Raw genomic sequence first — 25,496 nt, 5'->3', positions numbered from 1 at the left:
ATTCTAAACTCACAGGTAAAAGACTAAATCAAAGGGGAATTAGAAAATATTTAGAACTGAATAAATTTTTTTTTTAATTATCTATCAGGGGCCAGCCCTGTGGCCGAGTGGTTAAGTTCACACGTTCTGCTTTGGTGGCCCAGGGTTCTGCCAGTTCGAATCCTTGCCACAGAGAGGGCACTGTTCACCAAGCCATGCTGAGGCAGCATCCCATATGCCACAACTGGAAGGACCCACAAATAAGAAAATACACAACTATGTACTGGGGGCCTTTGGGGAGAAAAATAAACATTAAAAAAAAATCTAAAATTATATATCAGGGCCAGCCCTGGCGGCCTAGTGGTTAAGTTCAGCACACTCTGCTTCGGTGGCCTGGGTTCAGTTTCTGAGCACAGACCTACACCAGTCATCAGTGGCTACGCTGTGGCAGTGACTCACATACAAAACGAAAAAAGAGGAAGACTGGCAACAGATGTTAGCCCAGGGCAAATCTTACTCAGCAAAAAAACAAATAAATAAAACAAAATGTTGGGGCCGGCCCTACGGCCGAGTGGTTAAGTCTGCAAGCTCCACTTCAGTGGCCCAGTGTTTCTCCAGTTTGAATCCTGGGTGTGGACATGGCACTGCTCATCAGGCCATGCTGAGGCAGCGTCCCACATGCCACAACTAGAAGGACCCACAACTAAAAATGCACAACTATGTACTGGGGGGCTTTGGGGAGAAAAAGGAAAAATAAAATCTTTAAAAAATAAAATAAAATGCTGTATCAAAACTCATGGAATGGCTAAAGCCATATTTGGAGAGAAATGTATTAGAAAAGACAAAAGATGAGGTAAGTATCCGCCTCAAAAAATTAGAAAGAGAACTGCAATGTAAATTCCAAATAAGTGGACAAAAATAATAAAGAACTAAAATTAATGAATTAGGAAACACTTAAAACAGAGAAGATCGACAAGGATAAAAGTCACTTATTTCAAAAGACTAATAAAATCAACCTGTGGTAAGACTAGTCTAAAAAAAAGGTAGAGGGAGAGAAAGAAGTACAAGTAACAGTGGGGATGAAGGAGATAAAAGGGGCAGGGTATCAGTATGTGTACTACAGATATCAGAGAGATTCAAGGATTTTATGAACTTTTAGGAAATAAATTTTAAAAATTCAGACTAAGAAGATAACATTGTATTGTAGGTTCTAACCAACACACTAGAGCAAGAAAAGATGCAATAAGGTCTAGAAAGAAAGAAAATTGTTATTATTCACAGATGAGATGAATGTCTCTAAAAAAAACGTGAAACACCTGCAGAGAATTATTAGAACAACAGAACTTAGAAAGATTACAGGATTCCAAATCAATCAATAAATACCAAGTGAAATTTTACACATCAGCAACAGCCTTTAAAACTTTGGCAAAGGAAAGGATTTCTAAAACGAGACAAAAAGCACCAACCAATAAAGGAAATATAAGATAAATTGGACATTAAATTTAAGAACTTGGGTTTATCAGATGAAAAAACAACCCATAAGCTAAGAGAGATCACCTGCAATACATACAACTGACAAATGACTGATATCCAGAATATATAAAAAATTGCTATAAATCACTAAAAGTTATAAAAGAGGAAACAAATGACAACAGCTCATACTCAGCAGCAATCAGGGAAATGCAAATTGAGACTAGTTTAAACCTACCAGATTGTCAAAAATTCAAAAATTGGTTAATATCAAATACTGGTGAAGATGTGGACCAAGAACTATCATACACAGGTGATAAGAATGTAAACTGGCACGAACAGTTTGGAAAAGAATTTGGCATTATCTGTAGAGCTGAACACACCTAATGGCCAGCAATTCCATTCCTAAATATACACAGCCTATAGAAAAGTGTGCATATGCATCAGAGTTCAGGTACTGGAATGTTCCAACAGCACTACTTACAAAAGCAAAAAGCTAGAAACAACCCCAAAGTCTATCAAGAGAAGAATGGGTAAGTAATGATATACTTACACAATGGAATCCACAGAGCAGTGAAAATAAATGAACTGTAATAACTACACGCAAATGGATGAATCTCAAGAACAATGCTGAGGAAAAAGGCAAGTCGCAAAGAATAAACACAGTAAGATGCCATTATATAAAGTTCAAAAACAAGCAAAACTAAGAATTTACTTTTTAAGGATACATAGTAGGTGGTAAAACTATAAAGAAAAGCAAGGGAGTGATTGATACAAAATTCAAGACAGTGGAACTTCTGGGGGAAGCAAAGGAATGCAATCAGGTGCACACACGGGAATTTTGAGTAACAGTAACGTTGTATTTCCTAAGCTGAGTGGTGTGTCTACGAGCATTTCCTTTATTATTATTCTTTAAACTGTACATATACATTCTAGACTCCTTTGCGTTATATGTCACAAGAAAAAGTTTTTTAGGGGCCAGCCCGGTAGCTCAGCAGTTAAGCGTGCATGTTCTGCTTTGGCGGCCCGGGGTTCACCAGTTCAGATCCCGGGTGCAGACATGGCACCGCATGGCATGCCATGCCGTGGCAGGCACCCCACATAGAAAGTAGAGGAAGATGGGCACGGATGTTAGCTCAGGGCCAGTCTTCCTCAGCAAAAAGAGGAGGATTGGCAGCAGTTAGCTCAGGGTTAATCTTCCTCAAAAGCCAAATGTGCTTTACAAAATACAGTCTGCAGTGACTTCTAGAGATTTTATTCTAAAATTACAAACTGACAACAGAAGGTGAAATATCATGTAATTAGAGAAGTTTTACCTAGAGGAGATCATGGACATTAGCTAGTATATCCCACTCATTTTAAATCCTAATAAACGAGGTCTGCAGAGGTCCCATGTTTTCTCCAAAGTCACACTCAGGTCGAAAGCAGAGCCAGAGGAAGGACTCAATCTCCCAACTGATTTCCCAGTCACTAGCCATACTGCCCCTCCACATCATTCTAGCATCACACCTCCAGTGGGAGTTTTTAACCTTCTTGCAGTGGAAGGTTTCAAAACACATCAAGATAATGGTTTCATTTTCTTTTTTTTTTTAAACATAACCCATTTATCCACTCCACCGCTGATGCCCAGTGAGTTGTTTCCAATTTGAGGATATGCCAAAAGATGCTGCTCTGAACATCTTGTGCAAGTCTGCTGGCAAACATATGAACACATCTCTGTTGGGGATGTACCTAAGAGTGGCATTGTTGGGTCCTAGAGTATGCATATGTCTATCTATAGGAGATACCACCATGAGTTTCAAAGTCGATTAAACAGTTTACCCTCACAGCCATGTATGAGAGTTCTAGTTGCTCCATATCCTCATCAACACTGGCTGTTGTCATGGTTTTTGATTTTGACCGATAATGGTTTCCTTTTATACTTATACTTACTCTGTCTTTGTCATGCAGCATATCAGCATAGGATGATCTAAAAAAATCCAAAAAGACAGGTTAGAAACCTCTGCCAATAATGATATATACATCAACATATGAGTATTCACATATATAAATGCATTTCTAAATCAGATGGAAGAAACATCCAGGCCCATTTTAAACTATTTTAATAGAGTTATAAACTGTCATTCTCTAGTACTGCAGAAAACATCTCAGAGACACGTTTATTTCAGCAAAGAACCTCAGACCTAAAAATGCTCAGGTAGTTAGCCCTGTCACAGTAATTCCACGGCACTAGCAAACTGATCATGTTACACATCACATATACAGCTTCAGGTCAACATCAAAATCCCTGGAGAGCTTATTTTAAATGCAGATTCCCAGGATACACAGAAAGAGACTCTGATGCAGAAGGTCAGGCTGGAGTCTGGAAATCTGTACTCGAACTGATGCTCCAGGCAACTGTGACACAGGCATTCTATACTCCACACTTTGAGGAGCACTGCACTAAAAGAATAGGGTTCTTTTATGGCATACCAAGGTTTTTACATCTGAACTCACCTATGAATGTTTAGTTGAAATCTGACCCTTTCTACCTTTCTCCACTTTTTAAGAGGCATTTTCACTCCCCATCTTCTCTGCCTCATCACCCACTCTCCCTGCCACTCCACTGACATCACTCCTCATAAGCACCACCAGCTCACTCCCACTGCTAACATAAAGGATTTCTCTGATGCTGCTGGACACTCCCTCTTCCTGAAATGCTCTCCTCTTTTCTACTCTCTGGCCATTCCTTCCTGGTTCTTCTGCCTCTACAGCCATTCCAGGATTCCTTCTTCAGCCATTCACCTTTCTCATTCCACACCCTCTCTGAGAGCCTACCACCTCTCCCAGTTTCAACTCTCACTACCAACTGCAAATCTCCAGATTCCCATTCTTCTGCCCATTGGTATCTCTATCTGGATGTCCAAACCCCAATACCTAATCTCCACCACCTTTCCCTCCCAAACTACACCCACTGCTCCTGTGTTCTCCATCTCAGGAAACAACAGGTCCATCTACCTACTCACTCTAACCAGAAATCTTGGTGCTTCTTGAATTTTCTCTCTCCTTCCATCACTGCATCCAATGAGTTACTAAACTCAAGCTCCCTCAAAACTGTCTCCTCCTCTCCCCACCTCTAATGCCTCGGCTTTGAGGTTGCAATATCCACCCAAAGGGTCTCTGATCCCTCCCACCCACTTTCCACACTGCTCTCAGTGAGTGTTTCAAAATGCAACCTAATCTTTTTTCTCCCGTTTAACATCTCAATCACTCAGAAAATCATGTCCAAAATCTTTAGAAAGTACTATTTTTGAGACCTTATATTTCATTCAATCATCAAACAACCCTAAAATAAGGGTCTGATGTAATGAGATGTATACTACTATACTGAGGCTCAGAGGAGTTAATAGCTTGCCCAACGTCACAGAGTTAAGAAGTGGCAGAGCCCAGGCTCCTACTCATGTTCCTCTTCCTGCATTCTGCTACCACCATTCGCAACAACCCCTCTTCAGTATCCTCTCTCACCACAGCACTACTTTTGTACCACACTCCAGCTACACTGAACTGCTAACCACTTCCCAAACTGGCCCATCAGGAAGTTTACGTGTAATCCCTGATGCTCAGAAAGCAATTTCCCTCCTTTTAGATTTGGGAAATCTGCGTCATACTTTTTTATATGTCTGTCTCTTCCACAAAACTGCACGTTGCTTGAGGATGGGAACCCTATCTTCTTCATTTTGGTATTCACAGCCCTCGCATAGTGCTGGCATGTCATATGCACTTAATGATTGCTAAATAACAGTAATTCACTCACATACTTTTCAACATCCCTTCCAAGAAAAAAATGCATTTTTCACTTTTTCCATTCAACAGAATTTAACCATATGATGAATGTGTCACCATTTCAGCGACACAAGTAAATGATTAAATTACTACTACTGAACTGTGGGTCCTCTTTGCTCCACTAGACAGATCCTCTGGTAAGGCTGCTATACAACGTCTGACTTGCCACACAGGCATGACTTTGCTTAAGTCCCAGACAAACCTACCTGGTTAAGCAGACCTGCTTGTGACCATCACCTGTCCTGATCAGAAGCATTAGGTAACAGCCTATTCCACACCCAGATTGTGCCGGGAGCCGTGGCTACATCATTTTATTGGCTGTTTGACAGGGTCCAGCCGATTAACGCCGAGGGGTGCAGGGTCGCCCCTTGGTGAAGAATAACCAGCCGGCCCCTCACATAGTTCTGAAACCTGTGCCTCTTCTAATTTGCCCTTCATTCCTTTTCCTTTCTTAACATCTAGTTTTCACTCCTTTGGGTGGCTGCTTGGGAGGCACTACCTCCCGGGAAAATTAGATATAGTAAGAGAATGTGACCACCTGCAGGTAACTTTCAAGATATTTTTCAGTTAATTAATGGAGGAGCACAGTCCCTTTTGAGACAAGCAGAAAGGAATCCTGCCCAGATAAGATGTCGAATTAGGTTTATGGCCTCCATCTGGTTAATGCTTCCTTCTTCCTCCAGTTCTTTGTCTAAATATATATATGCATCGTCCTTCTAAGTTTGCTGGTTAATTGGATGATCAAGAAGTATCTGTATATTATTCTTGACCTTCTGCTTTCTGTTAAAATGTTACAGAGGTTTTCTCCTAAAAGCAATAAATAATAAATAATTGATGAGTAGAAGGGCCGAGGGGTGCAGGGATGCCCCTTGGTGAAGTATGGCCGACCAACACCCCTTATATTTTCTGAATTATATGCATGCTTTCTATCAAGGTTATGTCTATACTTATTTCTGTTTTTTACTCTTGAAGATATATAGTTTAGCTTAGCTTTTCAGCCCTTTACTTAACAAAATGATACTTTCTCCAGCAGTGTGCTTAAGGGACTGATAGCTCTACAATCTAAAAGACAAAGGAATGCTTTCACCTCCTAAAGGGCGCAAAAATGTAAAGATGTTTAACTGCCCGCTGAGAATGCAGATAGCCCTGGGGATAAGATACCCTGGAGTTGCCTTTTGTTCCCATTAACCATCTACACTAATGGCGTAAATGATTGAGGGAGGCAGGGATGGCTCCACCAGGATGTAACCAGACGGACTGCTGTCCTGTCTGGAGGCCTGAACCTTCTCTCTTTGACTTAACTTTACCATGAATTACAACAGATGCCTAGGTACCTATCTCTTTTAGCTTAAAGACAACAAACACTAGTTAATTGCGGAGAAGACTACCATTAACCTTATGCTCTATAGAATAGAATGCTAATAAATATTCTTGTGCTCGTTTTTTACTTCCTTATCTCTCTGAGAATATTTGTAGAGCTATTTCTGTACTAATCCTGAAAAATATAAAAACGACACTTGTGCACAGTAAAGTTGGACTTGCTAACACCAACCCAAGTCTCACGTCCTCTTTATTTTCCCCTCATTGTGCCGACGCCGTCCATCCCTCAGGAACCTGGACTCAGCTGGGGCGGGACTCCGGCAAGATTGGTTTCCAAGGCATTTGCTTTGACATCAAGTGCCCCACCCAACTGCAGCCAACTGTGAACAAACCCTTGTTACCTTGCAATCTCCTGGTGGTAATCATAGTGCTCATCCTCCTCCAGCCACTCCACGGATCCCGTGGTCGGATTGGCCCGCCCACAGAAAATCCTCATGGTGTCAATCAGCTCCTTAGTTTTAGTATAGGAAAGCAACCTTGTCAGCTCACGTCTTGTGGACAGGTCTGATCATCAAAAATCTATTCACATCATAATGCCCAAGAATATAGAGAAAACGATTTTTAAAAGATAAGAAAACAAATGAAAAAAGAAATCAAGAAATGGATAAAAATGTCAAAGCCACTGAAAATATTTGTTAATCGATATTTTAATCTTTCCAGCAAGAGTTATTTGGTTTTACATTCCACATATAACATCAAAAACTGTAATACATCGTGTGTGATGATGGATTATAATTAGCTTTTGGGTGGTGAACACGATGTAATCTACACAGAATTCGAAACATATTACAATGTACACCTGAAAGTTATATAACGTTATAATCCAATGTTACTGCAATAAAAAAACTAATACATAAATTTATAAAGCTATTTGGAAAGTTCAGCAGTCCACAGTGATTCCAACAGGGCCCCAAGAGCCTCACAGGTGCATCTGGGTACAGCCTCAGGCAAAGGCAGATAAGAAGGAAATAAAGCCAGGAAAGGACTAGTGAGGAAAAGAGAATAAAGAGATGGGGATGGTGGTAAAGGACTGCCACCAATACTGCCTCAGGATATTAAAAACCTAATTTAAGGAGAAATACAAAGATAGGGCAATTCAAAGAAACTAGGAAAATCTTCATCTAAACAAGTCCGTCATTGCTATAGGCAAATGTGGATAATCTCAGGAATATAATGTTGAGCCGAAAAATAAGCAAATCACAGAATACATATGATTACATTTATATAAAATTTAAAATCAGAACAATATATTTTTCAGGGATCACATTAAAAAGCATAGCAGGCAATGAGGAGAGTGGTTACCTCTAAGAGGGAATGGGAAAGAATAGGATCAAGGAGGGCCGCACAGGACACTTGTTCTTTTTCCAAAGCTGGGTGGTGGGAATACAAGTGTTCATGACATTGCCATTCTTTATGCCCCACTATTTTTTATAATGACTATTTATTATCTACTCAATATTTAATTTTAAAAGGAATTTTTAAAAACCCTTCTTCGTCTAAAAAAAATTTGCTTCAAATAAATAAAACGTCACCAGATTCATGTTTTGTGTGGCCTGTTTCCCCAAAGAGATCTATTTTGGAGAGATAGAGAAACACCACAGCTCAAAGTGTGAAGGTACTTCTCAGCAGGTATGAGCTCTCCCAATGCCATCCCTCTTACCATTCAGAAAAAAGTAAGCGTCCCACAGTCCTCCTCATTTCTTGTTAAACACTAACCTATCTTCAGGAAACCTTAGAAAGAAGGCCTACTCTACAGGTCCCTACACATTCCTAAGGCATTTTAATGGCCAGAGTTATTGACTTTCTTTTGAAATTATCTAGACTAAGTAAACACTGAATTTTATACAAGAGGATGGGAAACAATTTTTTCTGAAATGACTCTGGCAGTCACCAGCACAGTTCAAAGTAGTCAATTTGTTCTTCAGTAAAACTCTACTAAAATCCCAGCATATCTATCCTGTAATCTAGTGACTCTCAAACTTTCTGACAACTCCAGCAAGAAATATACTTTACGGGGCTGGCCCAGTGGTGTCGTCGTTAAGTTCACGCGCTCTGCTTTGGCAGCCCGGGTTCACAGGTTCAGATCCTGGAAGTAGACCTAGCACCACTTATCAAGCCACACTGTGGTGGCATCCCACATAAAAAATACAGGAAAGGGGGCTGCCCTCGTGGCCGATTGGTTAAGTCCTCATGCTCTGCTTCAGTGGCCCAGGGTTTCCCTGGTTCGGATCCTGGGAGCGGACACGGCACCACTCATCGAGCCATGCTGAGGTGGTATCCCACATGCCATAACTAGAAGGACCCACAACTAAAAAAATATATACAACTATGTACTGAGGGGCTTTGGGGAGAAAAAGGAAAAACAAAAAACAAAAAATAAAAAAAAATACAGGAAGATAGGCACAGATGTTAGCTCAGGGCCAATCTTCCTCACAAGAAAAGAAATACACTTGACACTGAGATGCAATACATGCACATGTACACGCACATCTAACTTAAAGTTTCAGAAAACAATATTTAGCCTTCCTGTGGGCAGGCTCTCTGAAATATTCTATCCTATTTCATTTTTATTTTTTAACTGCTGACCATGATCCACTAAATTGATTTCACAACTCACCAATGGGTTGCAATCTAGTTTGAAAAGCATTGCTAGAACCAGCTCTGTACATCTGATATGCCAATATTTCTTTTAAAAAGACAGAGTATCTAGAACTACTAGAATCTGTAAAGTGCTTTAGAAAACTGTCCAACAAATGCTGTAACAGAAAGAAATGACCACATCTAGCTGTATGTCAGAGAAGGCTTAAAAGATGGGTAGGATTTTGGTGGGCATGGGGAGAAAGAGGGCACTTCATCAGATTAGAAAGGCTCAGTCATGCACAGTAAATAAATCACTTGAGTTGAAGTGAAACTGAACAAGGAGTCAAAAATGGTGGGGTCCATATTGTGGAAAGTTCTGAAACCCTTATCCTGTGTTCTATGTAGAATCAATTCTAAAGTCATTTAAAGGTTAAGAGGTAGTAAGAACTTTAATCTGTGGAATTCCCTTTTCCCTGTGATGTTGCTGAGCCTATAAGGAGGACCACAGTGCATTTACAGAACCGTGGAGAAGTCACTGGTTTTACATAAACCTAAATAAATGCTTGAGGACCAGAACCACATCCTGTAATCTCTCTGGGTGAGCACTACACATCTTCTCTGGATAAATACCCTCATCTATTATCATGATTTGTCCTCTCCCAAGAGGAGCCCGCATTCCAGATTCAGGAGATACTCCGACCCACTCCTCATTTTCGAAGAGCTACGAACACATGTGGTTACTTACAAGGAAAGAATGGAAACCACCATGCCAACAAGCTCTAATTGCATTACTAGTCAGATTCCAGAACAGATGTTTGGTTCATTCATTTCAAAATTTACTAAGTACCTTCTATAAGTCAGGCACTATGTTAGGGACTGGAGGACTATCATAAATAAGATAGAAGAGTTCCTTGTCCTCCAAAAGATTACTCTAACGGTGGAGAGAGACTAAATATAAACAATTACAGACTATGTGAGCACAAGAAAGGGAATACTACACCCGGTGCCATGAAAGAGAATAACAAGATTATAGAGACACTCTCTGAGGAAGGTGGCATTTAAGTTGAGACCAGCAAGATAAGCCAAGTTAAAAGTTGGGAAAGAGTAGTGCTTACATTTCAGGAATCCTTACCCCAGGTTTTCCAAGAAAAGGCCCTAAGATGGGGAAGAACTAGGTGCATAGGCAAAAACTGACAAGAACCTGACTGATGGAAGCACTTTGAGGAGAAGAAACAATAAAAGATTAAGGGTGGGCCTCTGCAAGTCACACTGGGCCATGTCAGCTTCGGAAAGGTGTTTGGATTTTGTTCTAGACACTCAAGGGTTTTAAGTAGAAGAATATCCATGTCCAGTGTATCCTTTTACAGAGCCACTCTAGCTAGCGTGTGGTGAAGACTGGTTTCCAACTACTCAGACACAGAGACCGGGAAAGGCGAGCCCATCAGCAGTTCCCTGAATCAGAGAACAGTGGCCCAGTTAGAGAAGTGATGGTTGGAGCTCCCTATGATTGCGGTTCTTGGTCTCTGTTGCAGAGGAGAGGCGCCAGGTACTACGATCAAGGCCCCACAGAGGAGCTCAGCCCCGGGTTCAGTAAGCGGCAATCACCCGACAGAACGCCAGAGCCGGGGCCCGCCTAGAACTACGCTCTCACGCCCGCCCAGGCACTCCAATCCGTCCCACGCGGATTCTAGAACGGTCCCTGAGAATCCCGAAGAGATGTGTACCCCGGGGTCCGAGTACGCCCACGCAAGAGCTCTGGAGCTGAGGACAGGATGCTGGCTGCACCCGGGGCTCCAACCGCGACCCCACCTTCCCAACCCACCCAGCGTCTCACCCTCCACTGGAACCTCTCCGTTTACTTCCGCCGCCACCGCCGTCCTGCTGCGGCCAGCGTCCGAGGGCGGGACTCCCAACACGCGCTGAGCGTGCCGGGGGCAGGGCCCGGAAGCGGAATTTGAAGGCTCTCCCGTCGCACCCCACGACTTCCCATAGTGCTCCGCGACAGCCGCTATGGAGGCCGGCAGGACAGCTGTGCTTCGCGTGAAGCGGAAGCGCAGTGCGGAGCCCGCCGAGGCTCTTGTCCTCGCCTGTAAACGCCTCCGGAGCGGCGCACTCGAGTCGGCGGCCCAAAAGACGCCCCCGGAAGGTCTACAGAGAGCGGCAGAAAAGAATGTCTTCCAGTTGGTGGCCACCGTGCGCTCCCAGGTATTGGGAGGGGATGGAGCCGCCGTGAAGGGGGATCTCGGGGCCCATCCGGACTGACAGTGTATCCCTCATCCCTTCACGAACCCCTGCTTACGCTGGTTCTCCTCCCCTACTGCCCCCCAGGAGGAGCCAGTCAAGCCGCTCGTGCGGGCCGCCCTGCGCCCGTCCCAGGGCAGCCAGCAGCGTGTCCGCCGCGACCTCCGCGCATCGGCTCGGGAGATCCGTCGGGAGGGCCGCTACAGGGTGGTCTCTAGCCGCCGATCCTCGGGGATTCCCTTGGGTGGCCTAGAGTCCGAGGACGCGCCAGGAAACCCAGAAGCCGCCGAGGACGCAGGCTTTCAGCTGTTGGACCTGGTCCACGAGGAAGGAGACCTAGAGGCCGCCGCCGCGGACTCCTGCAAAGTGAGTACACACGCGGAGGCAAACGCTGGGCTTTGGACCGATAGTGCCAAGAGTCTGGGCGCTCAGTCAACACACAGTTAAGGGGATGCAACCGGCTTCACCTTATTGATGGATGAGTCAATGGATGATCCGGTGCAATAGCCTCGTTTTACAGGTTAGGTTACGTATTCAATAAGTACGTACTGAGCGCCCACTATATTGTCCTTAGGTTCTGTGGCTATAGCAGTGAGGAACTAACAATCAGGTAGAGTAAACAGTGAACAAGTAAATTCAGTGTCAGATGGTGATATAGACTGTCGGGGGAAAAAAAGGAAATGAGTGGTTCCATTTCAGAGACGGTCTCGCTGAGAAAATGACGTTTGAGTGAAGACCTGAAGGAGGTGAATGGCAGGGCATTGTGGATATCTTGGGGAGAGGCATTCCAGGCTGAGTACCTGCAAGTGGGAATGCCCTGAAGTTGAGTTTGGTGTTTTCAAGATCATTGTGCCTGGAGCCCAGTGAGCTGGGGGAGAATAGTAAGGAATTTAGGGGGAAGATGCCTGTTAGATCCTGTAGGTACTTCTAAGGAAATGTTGCCTTCCATCCTGAGATGGGAAGTAACTGGAGGGTTTTGAGCAAAGTAAAGATAGAGCAGATGGGAAAACTCATCAAAGGGAAGTTAAAGGACTAGTCCTGGTTAACATATCAAATTCAAGGCAGATTTAGGTCTACAATGCAAATCTTCTCATGTTTAATCCAGTGTTCTTTCCACTACATTACAGTTAACTAAATTTGCTTTGTATCTCACTTCTGAAAAACAAAGTCTACGTGCAGTAAGACTATAGAAATAGAAAATTCTCAGCCCATGGTATGCTCCCTCTTGATAAACATTAAAGAAAAAGTTCATTCCTTCTACTAGTTTTTGAAGATTAAAAAGTAAAAATTTGGGGGCTGGCCCCGTGGCCGAGTGGTTAAGTTCACACCCTCCACTTTGGACAGCCCAGGGTTTCACCGGTTCGAATCCTGGGCACGGACATGGCACCCTTCATGGAGCCATGCTGAGGCGGCATCCCACGTGCCACAACTAGAGGAACACACAGCTAAAGGTACACAACTATGTACCGGGGGGCTTTGGGGAGGAAAAGAAAAAATTAAATATCTTTAAAAAAAAAAAAGTAAAAATTTTAATCCAAAATATATCAAGTAAAAAAATATTTAATCATGGTGCTAGTATACCTGGATAGCAATTTGGGCATGATGTCTATAGCCACATCTTTTACCAAAACTAATTCCAGACTGATTGATGAGTTACAAATCAAATAATTTTTAAAAGTAAACCGATGTTCAGTGGAATTGAGTCAATTAAATAGCTCATTCAATTTTGTAAGAAAAACTAGTAGATAAACTGATGAAAGATGTGAACACAGATTTTTTCCACCACCACAATACAAAATGTATACACATCCAAAACGTTTGCACAGAGTAATTATTTTTTTAAAAAACATGAATTTAGGTTGAAAGCAAACTTCAGGTTTATATGCATACTAGACTAGCAGGGGAAAGGTTGTTGATAGCACTACTGGCAAGGATGTGATCAAAATGTACACAATTGTAGTGCTTAAAATTGATGGAAACGTTTTAGAAACAGCATGGCTTTACATATGTGGAATCCTAAAAATAGCTTGTGGCCTATTTTAAAACAATTTAAATTTATTTTCATTGTTCAGACTCTAAAGCCATCTGAAAATCTGAAGAAATTTAAAAATTAGTGACAGCATCTCTATGCCATAATTACAATGGTTTTCTCCTTAAATTGATGCCATGTGACTTTCAAACAAATGAAGTACTACTTAATAGGAAATCTTAAAAAGTGAAAAGGTTCATGGGGCTGGCCCCATGGCCGAGTGGTTAAGTTCGCGCACTCCGCTACAGGCGGCCCAGTGTTTCGTTGGTTCGGGTCCTGGGCGTGGACATGGCACTGCTCATCAAACCACGCTGAGGCAGAGTCCCACATGCCACAACTGGAAGGACCCACAGCAAAGAATATACAACTATGTACCGGGGCGCTTTGGGGAGAAAAAGGAAAAAATTAAAAAAACTTAAAAAAAAAAAAAAAGTGAAAAGGTTCAGTTCATTTTATCTAGTAATCTCCTCCCCAGGATTTATCCTAGGGAAATAATTCAAGAGAAGCAAACAGCTATGATAGTAATAAAAGCTGTTGGTTTAGTAAGTAACTACTATGCATCAAGTACTGTGCTAAGACTTGTTATATTCTCTTAATTTAACTCACTTAATCCTTACAAAAACCCTATGAGGTAAGTACTTTTATCCTCATTTTTCAAATGCAAGAAACTACACATTCATTGCAATGTTGTATATAGAGACAAAAAATTAGATCTGTGAACTTGACATACACGACTGCCGGGACTATTAAATTTTTAGATAACCATGAAGACTGGCAAGATGGGAAAGTACTTATATGTGTTTAACAGTAGAAAATGTTATATGTAGTATAGTTGAAAATATGGGTAAACATACACATAGACTAGACTTAAAAATAATTTTTCTTTCATGAAAATAATATATGTTCATTATCAGAGATATGAAAAAATATGGAAAAGTAAAAAGTAAAGAAGGGAAAGTACCCATTTTATCCCTATTACAAAGGTAAATGGAGTAAAATTGGTTTGTTGTCTTCTGAATAAAAAATTCTGTCTGGCATTTTTCTGTTTGCTAGTCTTTGTACATATTTCAATGGCTGCATAATTTGCTGGACTAAGGTCTGGGGACGTGTGAGTTAGAGCCAGAACTTTCCTTGTAAACAGCCTTGAGGTTGGTCAAGGGTCTGCACAAAAACTGACGTCTCTAGTTCCTTTTGAGTTCAGAGCAAAGAATTAATTCCCTTTAGCCTGTAAGTGATAGAGAGCATTGGTCTGCCCTTGTCTGCCTTGGCCATGGGATGCCCCTAGTATGGTATCTGGTTTGAGCTGCAGAGCCTCCTGTGATGAAGCTGTAGAGAGGGGTCATTTGCAGCATGTCCCCCTGGTTTCCAAATTGGCCTGTGCTACCCTGGATAACACAGCCTGTTAGCACTGGAGTACATCTTAACCTAGGTCAGTTCTGTTTGAGGGCAGTCCATCTTGAGCTGTTCTTTCTAGCAGGAAGAAGATTATAGGGGAGTCTACTCCTATTTGTGACTAAAAGCAAGATGTCAGTGTGGGCAAGCTAAGAAGTGGGTGATGGCTTGGGAGTCAGCCATAGAGGTACTGCTCTGGGCTTGCAGATCCCCAAGGGGAGAACATCATACCAGAGGAGCTCAGAGAAGACAAGGGGGCAAGACTAGCCAGCTCTGCTGGCCTCCCCTCTCCTCAGGCCAGTCTTCACTTGTGCTTTCTTGTGACAGCCAAGCACAAAAGAGCAGGAGGCTATCTTGTAAGTTTCTATCTCACAAGAAGTACTACACATTAATTTTTTAGAGATATTTGATTTTTAAAATTTCATAGCTAATTACAAAGAGATTAGTAGGCCATAGGGATAAGAATCTTAAATCCAACATAGAGAATTGTAAGGGGGCTTCCTTTACCCAGCTGTTAGGTTCTTCCTCTTGGAACAGCCGTGTTTTAGGTCAAACATGTATCATGTTTTCTTTACAGACATCTGATCCAGATGTGATCCTCTGCAATTCTGTAGAGTTGATTCGTGAGCGGTTGACCATATCTGAAGATGGACCAGGAGTCGGGCACCAGGAGGAACAGAAGGACGACTATGTGTATGACATTTACTACTTGGAAATGGCCACTCCAGGATGGATTGAGAACATCCTCTCTGTGCAGCCCTACAGCCAAGAGTGGGAGCTGGTAAGGGAATCCATGAGGGTGAGAAGTATGAGGCAGCTTAAGCAATTCTCTAGTCAGGGTGCTTTGCCTCTCTGGTTTCCAATCTTTTTTCTTTTTTTTAGGAAGATTAGCCCTGAGCTAACATCTCCTGCCAATCCTCCTCTTTTTGCTGAGGAAGACTGGCCCTGAGCTTACAGCCGTGCCCATCTTCCTCTACTTTATACGTGGGACACCTACCACAGCATGGCTTGCCAAGCGGTGCCACATCCGCACCCGGGATCTGAACCAGTGAACCCCGGGCTGCCGAAGCGGAATGTGTGCACTTAGCCGCTGCACCACTGGGCCGGCCCCTGGTTTCCAATCTTGATCAACATTGTTCTTATCCTTGCTTAAAAGGAAAAATTTATTCTAAATGCCTTCTAGGAACCTGGGTTTAGTGCAAGGAGTTTTGGGGAAAGACCATCTATATTGATAATTTTTGCTCTTAATGAATCTTCTACAAAGTTTGCAACATCATCTTTATTGTTTATACCTACCCACTCTCAGGGGAAAAGGTATAGGGGCTTATAATAAAATAGACAAAACCAGAAATTCTAACATGAATGAGAACAAAAGCTTTTGCCTTTTTTTTTCTTCTTTTGGTGAGGAAGATTGGCCATGAGCAAACATCCTTTGTCAATCTTCTTTTTGCTTGAGGAAGATTTGCCCTGAGCTAACATCTATGCCAGTCTTCCTCTATTTTGTATGTGGATTGCTGCCACAGCATGGCTTGATGATATAGGTCGGTGCCCAGGATCTGAACCCACGAACCTGGGGTGCCAAAGTGGAACATGCTGAACTTAACCACTACACCCCTGGGCTGGCCCCGCTTTTTTTAAGTTATATCTTAAAAGGGGGAAAACGGTGGGTTAAGAAAGCTAACATCCTGACATCATCATCATTAAATTCTAAAACGATTAATGAGAAAGGTTAAGGTGGTACTTGTCATACTTTTATTATGAAAGGAACGCCTTATCCCACACCTGCACAAAGTTTCACAGTTAGGCACCCACCTTGGATTATTGCATAGCTTGCTTTCCTGTACCCCTCACACTTACATTTTGGTTCTGACCTTTGGTATCACCCATAATCTCTATAATCCCTCTCCCACCTGGCTGCCCTTTGGGAGTTTGAAGATCACTGCCATCACCTGCTCAAAGCTGTCTCCCCTCCCCACCCTGGTGCATTCCCTTCTGGTGGAATTCAGTCTGTCCCACCAGGAATGTGGTGTCTGGAGCTGGACTCTGAATGGAATAGGGCTGCTGTCTCCTTCTTGTAGCCTAAGGTTGCTACAGTCTTTTGTAGACAGAGTCAGACTAACATGACCCTTAAATGATAGCTCCAAGTTAGTCTGCTAATAGCTTCTGCCAGAGCATAATCTTAGAGGTTTTGACTTATACTCATGTTTGTGTTGAGATGTGCAGGTGAATGATGACCAACAACCAGAGGACATTTATGAAGATGAAGATGACGAGAACAGTGAGAATAACTGGCGCAATGAGTACCCAGAGGAGGAGGAGGAGGAGGAGGAGAACAGTGATGGAGATGAAGAGTCCAGAGGTAGGTGGGTGGCAGCTCTGAATGGGGAGGGACTGGTGAGACCCAACACTGAGGTATGAGTACAGTTGACAGGTACATCTTAACTGGCTTTCCTTCTCTGCCATTGAACTGCAACAGCTCAACCACAAGCTGTTGGAGCTGTAGGAGACCCAAGGACTAGTGTTTCCAGGGGGGCTGCAGAGGGTGTAATGTCAGTCAGGCCTGGGCTCAAATCCTTAGTTCTGTCATTGCCTAGCTGTGGGTCTTGGGCAAGTCACTTCATCTCACTGAGCTTCATTTTCTCTCCAGAAAATGGGAAAATATTGCAACAGTTTGGAGTGGCTGGGATTAAGTGAAACATCTAGCTCTTCGTCCCTTTCCCTGCCTCAGCAAAAGTATTGGAGAGGTTTGCCAGGAGTAGGCCCAGGGTTTTCACAAATCAGTTATCTAACCTCTTAAGATGCTGCTGCATTTACAACTGTTTGAGAAAGACACAACACAGACATGGCATCTGGGGGGAAGAGGAAGGAAGGATACTCAGGCAACACAGTTCCTTTGGTGATGATGTTCTAAGTGCCAACAAAAAGAATTTCTTGGTGTCTGATAACGGAGGAACATTAAACTATGGAATATTCTGTCGTGATAGTGCCTATAATATGCTAAAAGGAAAGGGGCAAGGTACAAAATTATATTTGCAATATGATATAACTATTATAGCAAAAAAAATCCTATACTTAAAAATGACAAGATACTTCAATGTTGGTTTAGATAGTAAGAATATGACTTTTAAAAAATTGTTCTAAATTCTCTTTATTGAGCAAGTATTCTATAATGGGAAACAAAGAAAACAGACCTTTTTGAGAAGGGAAGGGGCTTTCTTGGTCACCTAGGAAATCATACAATTAGAGCCCATGCCTGTTATCTCATTCTAGGCTCTGATGAATACAGCAGCCTCAGTGAAGAGGAAAGCGGCAGCAGCAGACCACAGATGTGGCGCAAATACCCTTTGGATGTGCAGAAGGAGTTTGGCTACGACAACCCACATGACCTGGATTCAGACTGATGCTCCTGTGATACCTATGAGGTTCTATTTCAGGCCCCTGAGGGCTCTAAGACTACAGTACCAGCTGCCCTGATAACATCCACTCAGGTTTCCTAGCTTAACATATGGAAGGAAAAAGCATGTCTAACAGCACTATCCTACCAGTGAAAACTGGTGCTAATGGAGTGTGTCTTTTCCACTAACATTAGGGCCCCTTTGCTTCAATCAAAAGTGATCTTACAGTCTGGAAAAAAAAATGTTGTAAAAATGAAGCTTCCTGGCCCGGGCATTTTCCCAATCTCCTACACTGAAGCCAGTAAGTGGAGGAGAGGCTCCTGTTTCATCAGCACTAAGACTCAGCTTTCTGATACCAGCAGGCCACCTGGCTCCAGTAAAAGCCTGTTTCTTTTGATAAAGGGAATCTAGAAGGGCTGTAGTGGGTCCCTTGTAGCAGCACAGACTGGATAGTAATGGCAATTAGGGAAGGAAGTAGAATCTGCCTGAGCTGTGAGAGGTTTTAATTAACAGCTGTCTCTACCTCCCTGCTCCCTGACTCTAATAATGGTTGTAAAGATTGCTGTCTTCCTTTGGCAGTGGTGCCAAGGAACAGAGTATGTATGAATGTAATACTCTGTGTTTAGTAAAAACTAACTTTAAATATGCGAGCAAGTAATTCCTTTGAAACCTTTTAAATCTGAATATCTTAGGTGTTTCCCCGCTGTACTCCCTCTACTCCCTCCACTCCCCCCACGAAAAAGGAGGGTTAATGAGACAGAAGTTTCAGAATTGACCTTAGACACTAAGGACCTAAGGCAAGCACATCCTGAGCTTAGCTTTCCATTAGGAAATGTTTATTCACAGAACTCACCAAAAATAAACTGCTATCAACAGGACCAATTTTGTTAGCAGAACTTGTATCTCTTGTAAGCAAACTCTGTCCCTATTCCTTTCCAAACCTCACATGCCTTAACTCTGACAGAGTTGGTATTGATTCTTTTAATGTAACACTGGCCAATAGAACTTTCTGCAAAGATGAATATGTTCTATATCTGCACTGTGCAGTAGTAGCCACTAGCCACATGTGGCTGATGAGCACTTAAAATGTGATTAGTGCAACTGAGGAACTGAATTTTTAATTTTAACTTAACTAGCTCCGTTTGGCTAGTAGCTCCTGTACTGGACAGTGCAGGTCTAGGGAAACAACACTCAAAGCCTTTGATTCAGGATGTGCCCTCTTGTCCTGTGGCACACTCGCTATCATGTGGGCAGGTGAATTACACAGGGATATGTCTTTCCACCTCTTTTAAGATTTCATAAGCATCTCTACTTTTCCATCCTGTCTCCACCCATTCTTTCACTTTATGTTCATTTTGTAAGTCTTTACCTACATTAGTTCCTATCTACGTGGAGTTAAACCTGCCAAAGTGACTAAATTCTGTGTCTATGTGTACTCAGGCCCTACTATTACAGCTACACCAATAACTGGTTTCCCACCCTTACTATCCACAAAGGTACAATACAGTGTTGCAAGTAACAGGCAGCAACTTACATGTCTAATACTAGTCATCTTAGTCTCCTGTAGGCACAGAAACAAGGATTAAAAACCACTCTGTGCCATTATAATGTGCTCACTGCTGTTTATGTACTCATTAAGGTATGCCAACATTAAAGGGCTGACAACTTGACAAACTGTACTCACTGCAAAAGGGATTAGCGCACTAGGAGAAGGATTGAAGGAGACGAACAACAAAGACCTTGTGGAAATTAATTCCACCATGAAGCCTGAGTGCTGTAGGGAGTCTGTGGCTTCTTTCCCACAGAAGGCTTCCTGGGAGAAGTCTGCATCCAGTATAGAGGGGAAGAACGCCGTCACCATCCAGTAATGACAGGAGGATGACATGGCTCACTAAGCAAGTACTAGGGCACCTGGGGTGTGAGGCCCTTGCTTCCCCAAGAAGCCACTGGAGGGCAGCAAGTTCCTGGGATTTATTGGTCATTTACTTCAGTGGAAAAAGCTAAAGCCTCGGTCAGGGATCCTCAAGATAAGCACACTCTGCTTAAAGGATTAGCTCCAGAGGATCCCTGGGATAGATGCCAGCTTGGCTCAGATAGAAGTCATGTTTACATAGTCTAGGCAAGTCAGCCTTTGCACAAGACTCCCTGTTGTCAGGCAGGAATTTGCTGTGCAAATCCCTAACTCATGACAGTAGGAATGTCCCCCCATGTTCTCACAGATGCATGCCCTGAACCAAAAGCAATTATCGTGCTCCCCTAAATTGTCTTTATTGAGCAAGTATGACCAAGGTTACTCCCTTGTCTGTGACTGGGGCCAGTTTGGTTGAAAAGAATGGTCAGAAGGGAAATTGCCTGAGTTCTTGTCTTTATCATTGACCAATCCAAAACCTAAGGACAAGAAGCCCATTGGGCGTGCCAAGCCAGCAGATTCTTCTGGGTCCTGGATGACAGTGTCCAGGGGCATCCCAGGACAGTTGTACAATCCAGTGCAGCCATGCTGCCCATAAAGGAACATCCATTACGCCAAACCTACTGCTCTGGTCTGAGCTGGATGCTAAAGCACAGCCTGAGCACCAGATTAGCTGCTTCCAATCATGCAGTCTGTTGAGGAGCCAGATTGAGGTTGAAGTAGCTGTTTTCCCAGAGTCTTCACTGATCTCCACAGGGAGAAAATAGAAGTCCCCACAAGTACCAAGCTCTTCCTGAGATTGCGGCCCCACCACACCTGGGCAAGGGGAGGCAGGCAGGAGAGGAGTGCACTATCCGATGATCCACACCAAGGCGGCTCAGTGTAAACAGCCTGGTGTCAGGGACAGAAGAGGAGGAGGATGCAGCCTGGTGTAAGGTTTTCAGAAAAAGAAAATGACCACTTCTAGCACCAAGGTGAGCTCGCGTGGGTCTGCACAGCAGTCCCTCACACCAGCCCTTACAGAGAGGAACAAGCTATTTGGTGGCCTAGGTCCAAGAGGTGTTCTCTAAGCCATGGACAGCTGAAAGACTTCAGGTGATCCACCTGAATTCTACAACAGTTTCTATCCTCTTAAAGTTCATACCAGAAACCTGGAGATTTACTTTCTATCAACTAGAACAAAAACCTAAGGTCTCAAATAAAGGATTATCCTTCAAAATAGCAGTATCACCAGACTTCTGACTCCAATTTGTTCATTTATCCTTGGTGAACTTGAGCCAGATGCTTATAACATGTGACCTATCTATATACTAAAGTATAACCAGTACATGAGTAAAAAATCTTAAAGTTCACCTTTGCAGGTAAGATTCAACAGAAGATTGTGCTAAAACTGAGTAAAATTTGTGGTCAGAGTCTGACCCACCACCACCTCTAAGGGCAGAGGGACTTGGTTTGGGGTACTTTGAATTTTTAAACACAATCAGCCTACTGCATCTTGTAAATAAATGAACATCAATGCTTTGATAGAACTGGTGTTCTGGATTAAATAATATCAGTAAGTAATGGAATACAGCCCTCTCCCCAGGGAAGGATTTTGAGCCAGAGAAATAAATGGTAGCATTCCAGGCCTCTCAAGTCAGGTGCTTGGACCTGGTCAGGGGAAAACATCCCATACAGCAGCCCCTCTGTAGAGACTCCTGGTTCAAACCTCAAATATCAAATTCAGAAACCATCAGCCACAGCTATTAACCTAGCACTTCCCCTCCCCGCAGTGAAACTCACCAACTTAGTGTTTGTAAGGGCTGCATGTATCCACCCAGAACAACCATTCCCCTGCTCCCGGAGCCCTCCCCACCATCACTTTGTGAAGTTCCCCACCTTCAGGCTGCTCCGAGACCCTGAGTCTCCTCCCATAGCTTACCAGTGAGAGTAACTACCTGAGCAGGCCATCAGCCCTCAGCCCCCTTACATAATGTGGGCCAAAAGGCTCCTTTAGTACAAGAGGGTTGGGCCCATACAGTCTTGTCATCTGGACTTTGGTGGCGGTGGCCACAGGTAGCCAACCTTCCAGGCCTCAGGTACATCACCTCTGGCCTCTAGTCAGTTTTTCTCTCAACCTTGTTCTCTTCAGCAACGTCTAGCTCAGTCAGGACACAAAAGCAAAGCTGCTGTGTGACTTTGGTGATAGCAGCTGAATGAAAAGAGAAAAGAACAGGATTTAGCAGACTGACATTTAGCTGCAACCCCAATCTGAACACCACAAGCCTGATTAAAGCATCACATCAGTAGCTCTCTCCCTAAGTGTCCCTTGGGTACCCTGTGCCAAGCTTTGCCCCTCACCCCCAACAAGCCTCACTGTCCTCCAACCCATGCCCAGCCAGCGAGTCTAATGCGTCACTCCTCGTCTTCCCACGTGGATTGCACTTTCAGGAGGTAGTGTTTTAACCCCAAAAAAGGACTCTAAAGTTAGATCTAAAGTGATCATGTCAAGATCAAAAGGGAAGAAGTCATGCTGGGCAGCCAGGTCTCACAGCCTCCAGCACATCACTGGTATGTGGGAAGCTGTTATCCATCACCAGCACCTCTGCACACATCTGTGTACGTACACACACACACACACACACACACACACGGCCAGTGAGTGATGGGCAAAGAAAAGCTCACCCAGGACATTCCGAATAAAGAGTGGCCTCCGGGAGACTGGCAGGTAAACACCCAGGAAGTAGACGGGGACCCCAGAGAGGGCGATCCCGATGCCAATGACAGAATTGATGGTATCACTGAAGAGGGGCACAATCACCAGAAACAAGGAGCATATGCAGAAAACGATGGGAAAAAACAGGCTCAGCTGAAATGGAGGGAGGTGAGAAATCAGGTAAAGTGGGATGGGGGAGCCAGGTATGGGCAAGAAGGCACCTTGGGGAGAGGGCCCACCCCTCCTCGTCAGCCCAGAGTCACTGACCTTGAGAGGCCGGGGCCGCTTGGGCTCCTTCCAGCGAAGATAGAGCTGTCCAGCAATAGACAGGCCCACAAAGAACCAGTAGCTGAAGCTGAAGTAGTTGATGAGCAGGAAAACATCCTCCACAGTGAGGTAGATGAGTGTCATGGTGCACTGGAAGTGGGGGGGGGGGGGGGGGGGGAGGGATGGGACAGCCTTGTCACCACCAGGCCACCTCAGGAGACTCCACCATCCAGCAGTCAGCACCAGATCTGCTGACTGCTGATTTAGCTTCACCAGATTACCTCCAGTTCTTTTCAGCGACCCTTTGGCATCAGGTAGGTCCATTCTCTGCATTAATCTTCAAAGTGGCATCTCTCCCTCTTCTGTTGGGGGCCTTTCCTACACTCAATGCCTCCCTTCTTTTTGCCAGCACTTCAGCAACAAACCAGACTCCTTTCCCTTTCTGATGGCAGACAGTAAGGCCCTCCTCACTTCAACACACCAACCTCAACATGAATCACACTGTGCCCTTGGGAGGCCAGAAGACCCTTACTCATGGGTCCCAACTACCTGGCAGACAAATGGGGGTAATGCCTCCAGAACTATCTCACTGTCCTAGGGCCTTAGAAATGCAGATTAGCAAAATGGATCCATACCCCTAGGGAGAGAGGTATGGCTGAATTTGCCCCTTGAAACCCAGAAGACAGAGGTAAGGGACAAGAGTCCTGGGACAAGGTCAGATTTGCTTAAACTTCAAGAATATGGAGTTCCTCCTACCTATCTTTTCACCCAGATTATCAACAAAGGATTTAAAATTAAAAGAGTTCATTCTCGGGAGAGAAGGGGGACCCTGTATTTGAGAGGAGAAAAGTGGAGTGGAAGATAATTAATTAAAAGACAAGATGACAGATCTCCCCTAAATTTATAAATTCAATGCTATACCAATCAAAATATCAAGAGGATTTTTTATTATTTTGTCAAAATGATACCAGAGCTCATCAAGACAAATAAACTTGAGAATTACCAGGAAAATTCTAGGGGGAAAAAACTAAAGAAGTACCCTCAGTCCCTCTTTAGTTTTCAGATAGTCAATATAAAGCTAAATAATGAAGCTTGGTGCTAACGGGGAGGATTAGTTAAGATGATGATACATTTAAGGGGCATATAATTTTACTTGGCACATTGAAGCACTCTAAAAAATTAGCCATTATTACTTTTATATTATAACAATTTGAAAACTGTGTAAAAATGGATTATTCAATAAATGATACTGATCTAGCTGGCTAGCCATTTGAGAAAAAAATTAAGTGAATCCCCACCACACTCTATACCCCAAAATATAAATTCCAGATGAATGCAAAATTTAAACGTAAGTAATGAAACCATAAAAGAACTAAATGACAAGAAAAATGAGCTGTTTTTCCAATCCTGGAGTAAGGCCTTTCTCAGGATCCCTGTTAGCCTTTATATATATAATACCTTAGTGCAAATTAGAAAATGAAGGTCCTTCTCCAGGACTCTTTCCATCTGTCAGAATACTTTCATAATTTACTGATTTTGTTGGAATAAAACATTTTACTGGGGCAAGCCTGGTGGTGCAGCGGTTAAGTGCGCCCATTCCACTTTGGTGGCCCGGGGTTCGCTGGTTCGGATCCTGGGTGCGGACATGGCACCACTCGGCAAGCCATGCTGTGGCAGGTGCCCCACATATAAAGTAGAGGAAGATTGGCAGCAGATTTTAGCTCAGGGCTAATCTTTCTCAAATAAATAAATAAATAAATAAAATAAAAACATTTTACTGCAATTCACTATATATAAATCTATGATATCTATGATTTGAATAGAAGCTCCTAGGGTAGTTGGTGTACAACTGACCTGACTTTTCTAAAAATTATTTAATTAAAAAAAAAGAGCTGGGGCCGGCCCGATGGCCAAGTGGTTAAGTTTGCACACTCTGCTTTGGTGGCCCAGGGTTTCGCTGGTTTGGATCCTGGGCGTAGACATGGCACTGCTCATCAAGCCACAGAGAGGTGGCATCCTACATGCCACAACTAGAAGGACCTACAACTAAAATGCACAACTATGTACTGGGTGGATTTGGGGAGAAAAAGCAGAAAAAAAAAAGAAGATTGGCAGGAGTTGTTAGCTCAGGTGCCAATCTTAAAAAAAAAAAAAGAGCTATGTGCCAGCCCTGTGGCCTAGTGGTTAAGTTTGGCACACTCTGCTTTGGCAGCTAGGTTTCGGTTCCTGGGCATAGACCTACACCACTCGTCAGCGCCCATGCTGTGACAGCAACCTACTTTCAAAACAGAGGAAGACTGGCAAAGATGTTAGCACAGGGCAAATCTTCCTCAGCAA

The 25,496-nt window shown here is 43.4% G+C and overlaps 3 protein-coding genes across 16 annotated transcripts in view; 1 reads left to right on the top strand and 2 right to left on the bottom strand.

The window, feature by feature from the left end:
• Window positions 1-11,218, bottom strand: part of PRMT7 (protein arginine methyltransferase 7) — a 43,776-nt gene extending 32,558 nt beyond the window's left edge. For 2 of the 6 annotated variants that reach the window (XR_011437361.1, XM_001496879.5), the window contains exons 1-3: window positions 11,066-11,218; window positions 6,993-7,102; window positions 3,382-3,418 (exon numbers count right to left, since the gene is read on the bottom strand). Coding sequence is in view for 2 of the 6 variants with exons in the window: in XM_001496879.5 (XP_001496929.1) it covers window positions 3,382-3,418; window positions 6,993-7,087 (132 nt within the window). In the remaining 4 variants the exon portion in view is untranslated. Of the gene's footprint in view, window positions 1-3,381; window positions 3,419-6,992; window positions 7,171-11,065 lie in introns of all 6 variants that reach the window. The other 4 variants (XR_002806795.2, XM_014738296.3, XM_070263051.1 and 1 more) reach the window with 4 other exon arrangements.
• SLC7A6OS (solute carrier family 7 member 6 opposite strand) lies at window positions 10,950-21,424 on the top strand. The gene is made up of 5 exons (XM_001499093.6): window positions 10,950-11,436; window positions 11,560-11,838; window positions 15,471-15,674; window positions 17,117-17,252; window positions 18,164-21,424. Exons 1-5 carry the CDS (start codon window positions 11,242-11,244, stop codon window positions 18,292-18,294), a joined length of 945 nt encoding a protein of 314 aa, XP_001499143.3. The 5' UTR covers window positions 10,950-11,241; the 3' UTR covers window positions 18,295-21,424.
• SLC7A6 (solute carrier family 7 member 6) overlaps window positions 18,026-25,496 on the bottom strand; it is a 43,728-nt gene continuing 36,257 nt past the window's right edge. For 7 of the 9 annotated variants that reach the window (XM_023637181.2, XM_023637180.2, XM_023637179.2 and 4 more), the window contains exons 8-10: window positions 23,160-23,309; window positions 22,862-23,045; window positions 18,026-22,388 (exon numbers count right to left, since the gene is read on the bottom strand). In XM_023637181.2, the coding sequence (XP_023492949.1) occupies window positions 22,294-22,388; window positions 22,862-23,045; window positions 23,160-23,309 (429 nt within the window). In that variant the 3' untranslated portion in view covers window positions 18,026-22,293. The remainder of the gene's footprint in view (window positions 22,389-22,861; window positions 23,046-23,159; window positions 23,310-25,496) is intronic. The other 2 variants (XR_011437362.1, XR_011437363.1) reach the window with 1 other exon arrangement.

The sequence above is a fragment of the Equus caballus genome, chromosome 3 (genome assembly GCF_041296265.1).
Source record: "Equus caballus isolate H_3958 breed thoroughbred chromosome 3, TB-T2T, whole genome shotgun sequence".
Classification (NCBI taxonomy): domain Eukaryota; kingdom Metazoa; phylum Chordata; class Mammalia; order Perissodactyla; family Equidae; genus Equus; species Equus caballus.
The sequence above is the reverse complement of the archived record's forward strand: the minus strand, read 5'-3'. Positions and strand labels throughout refer to the sequence as shown.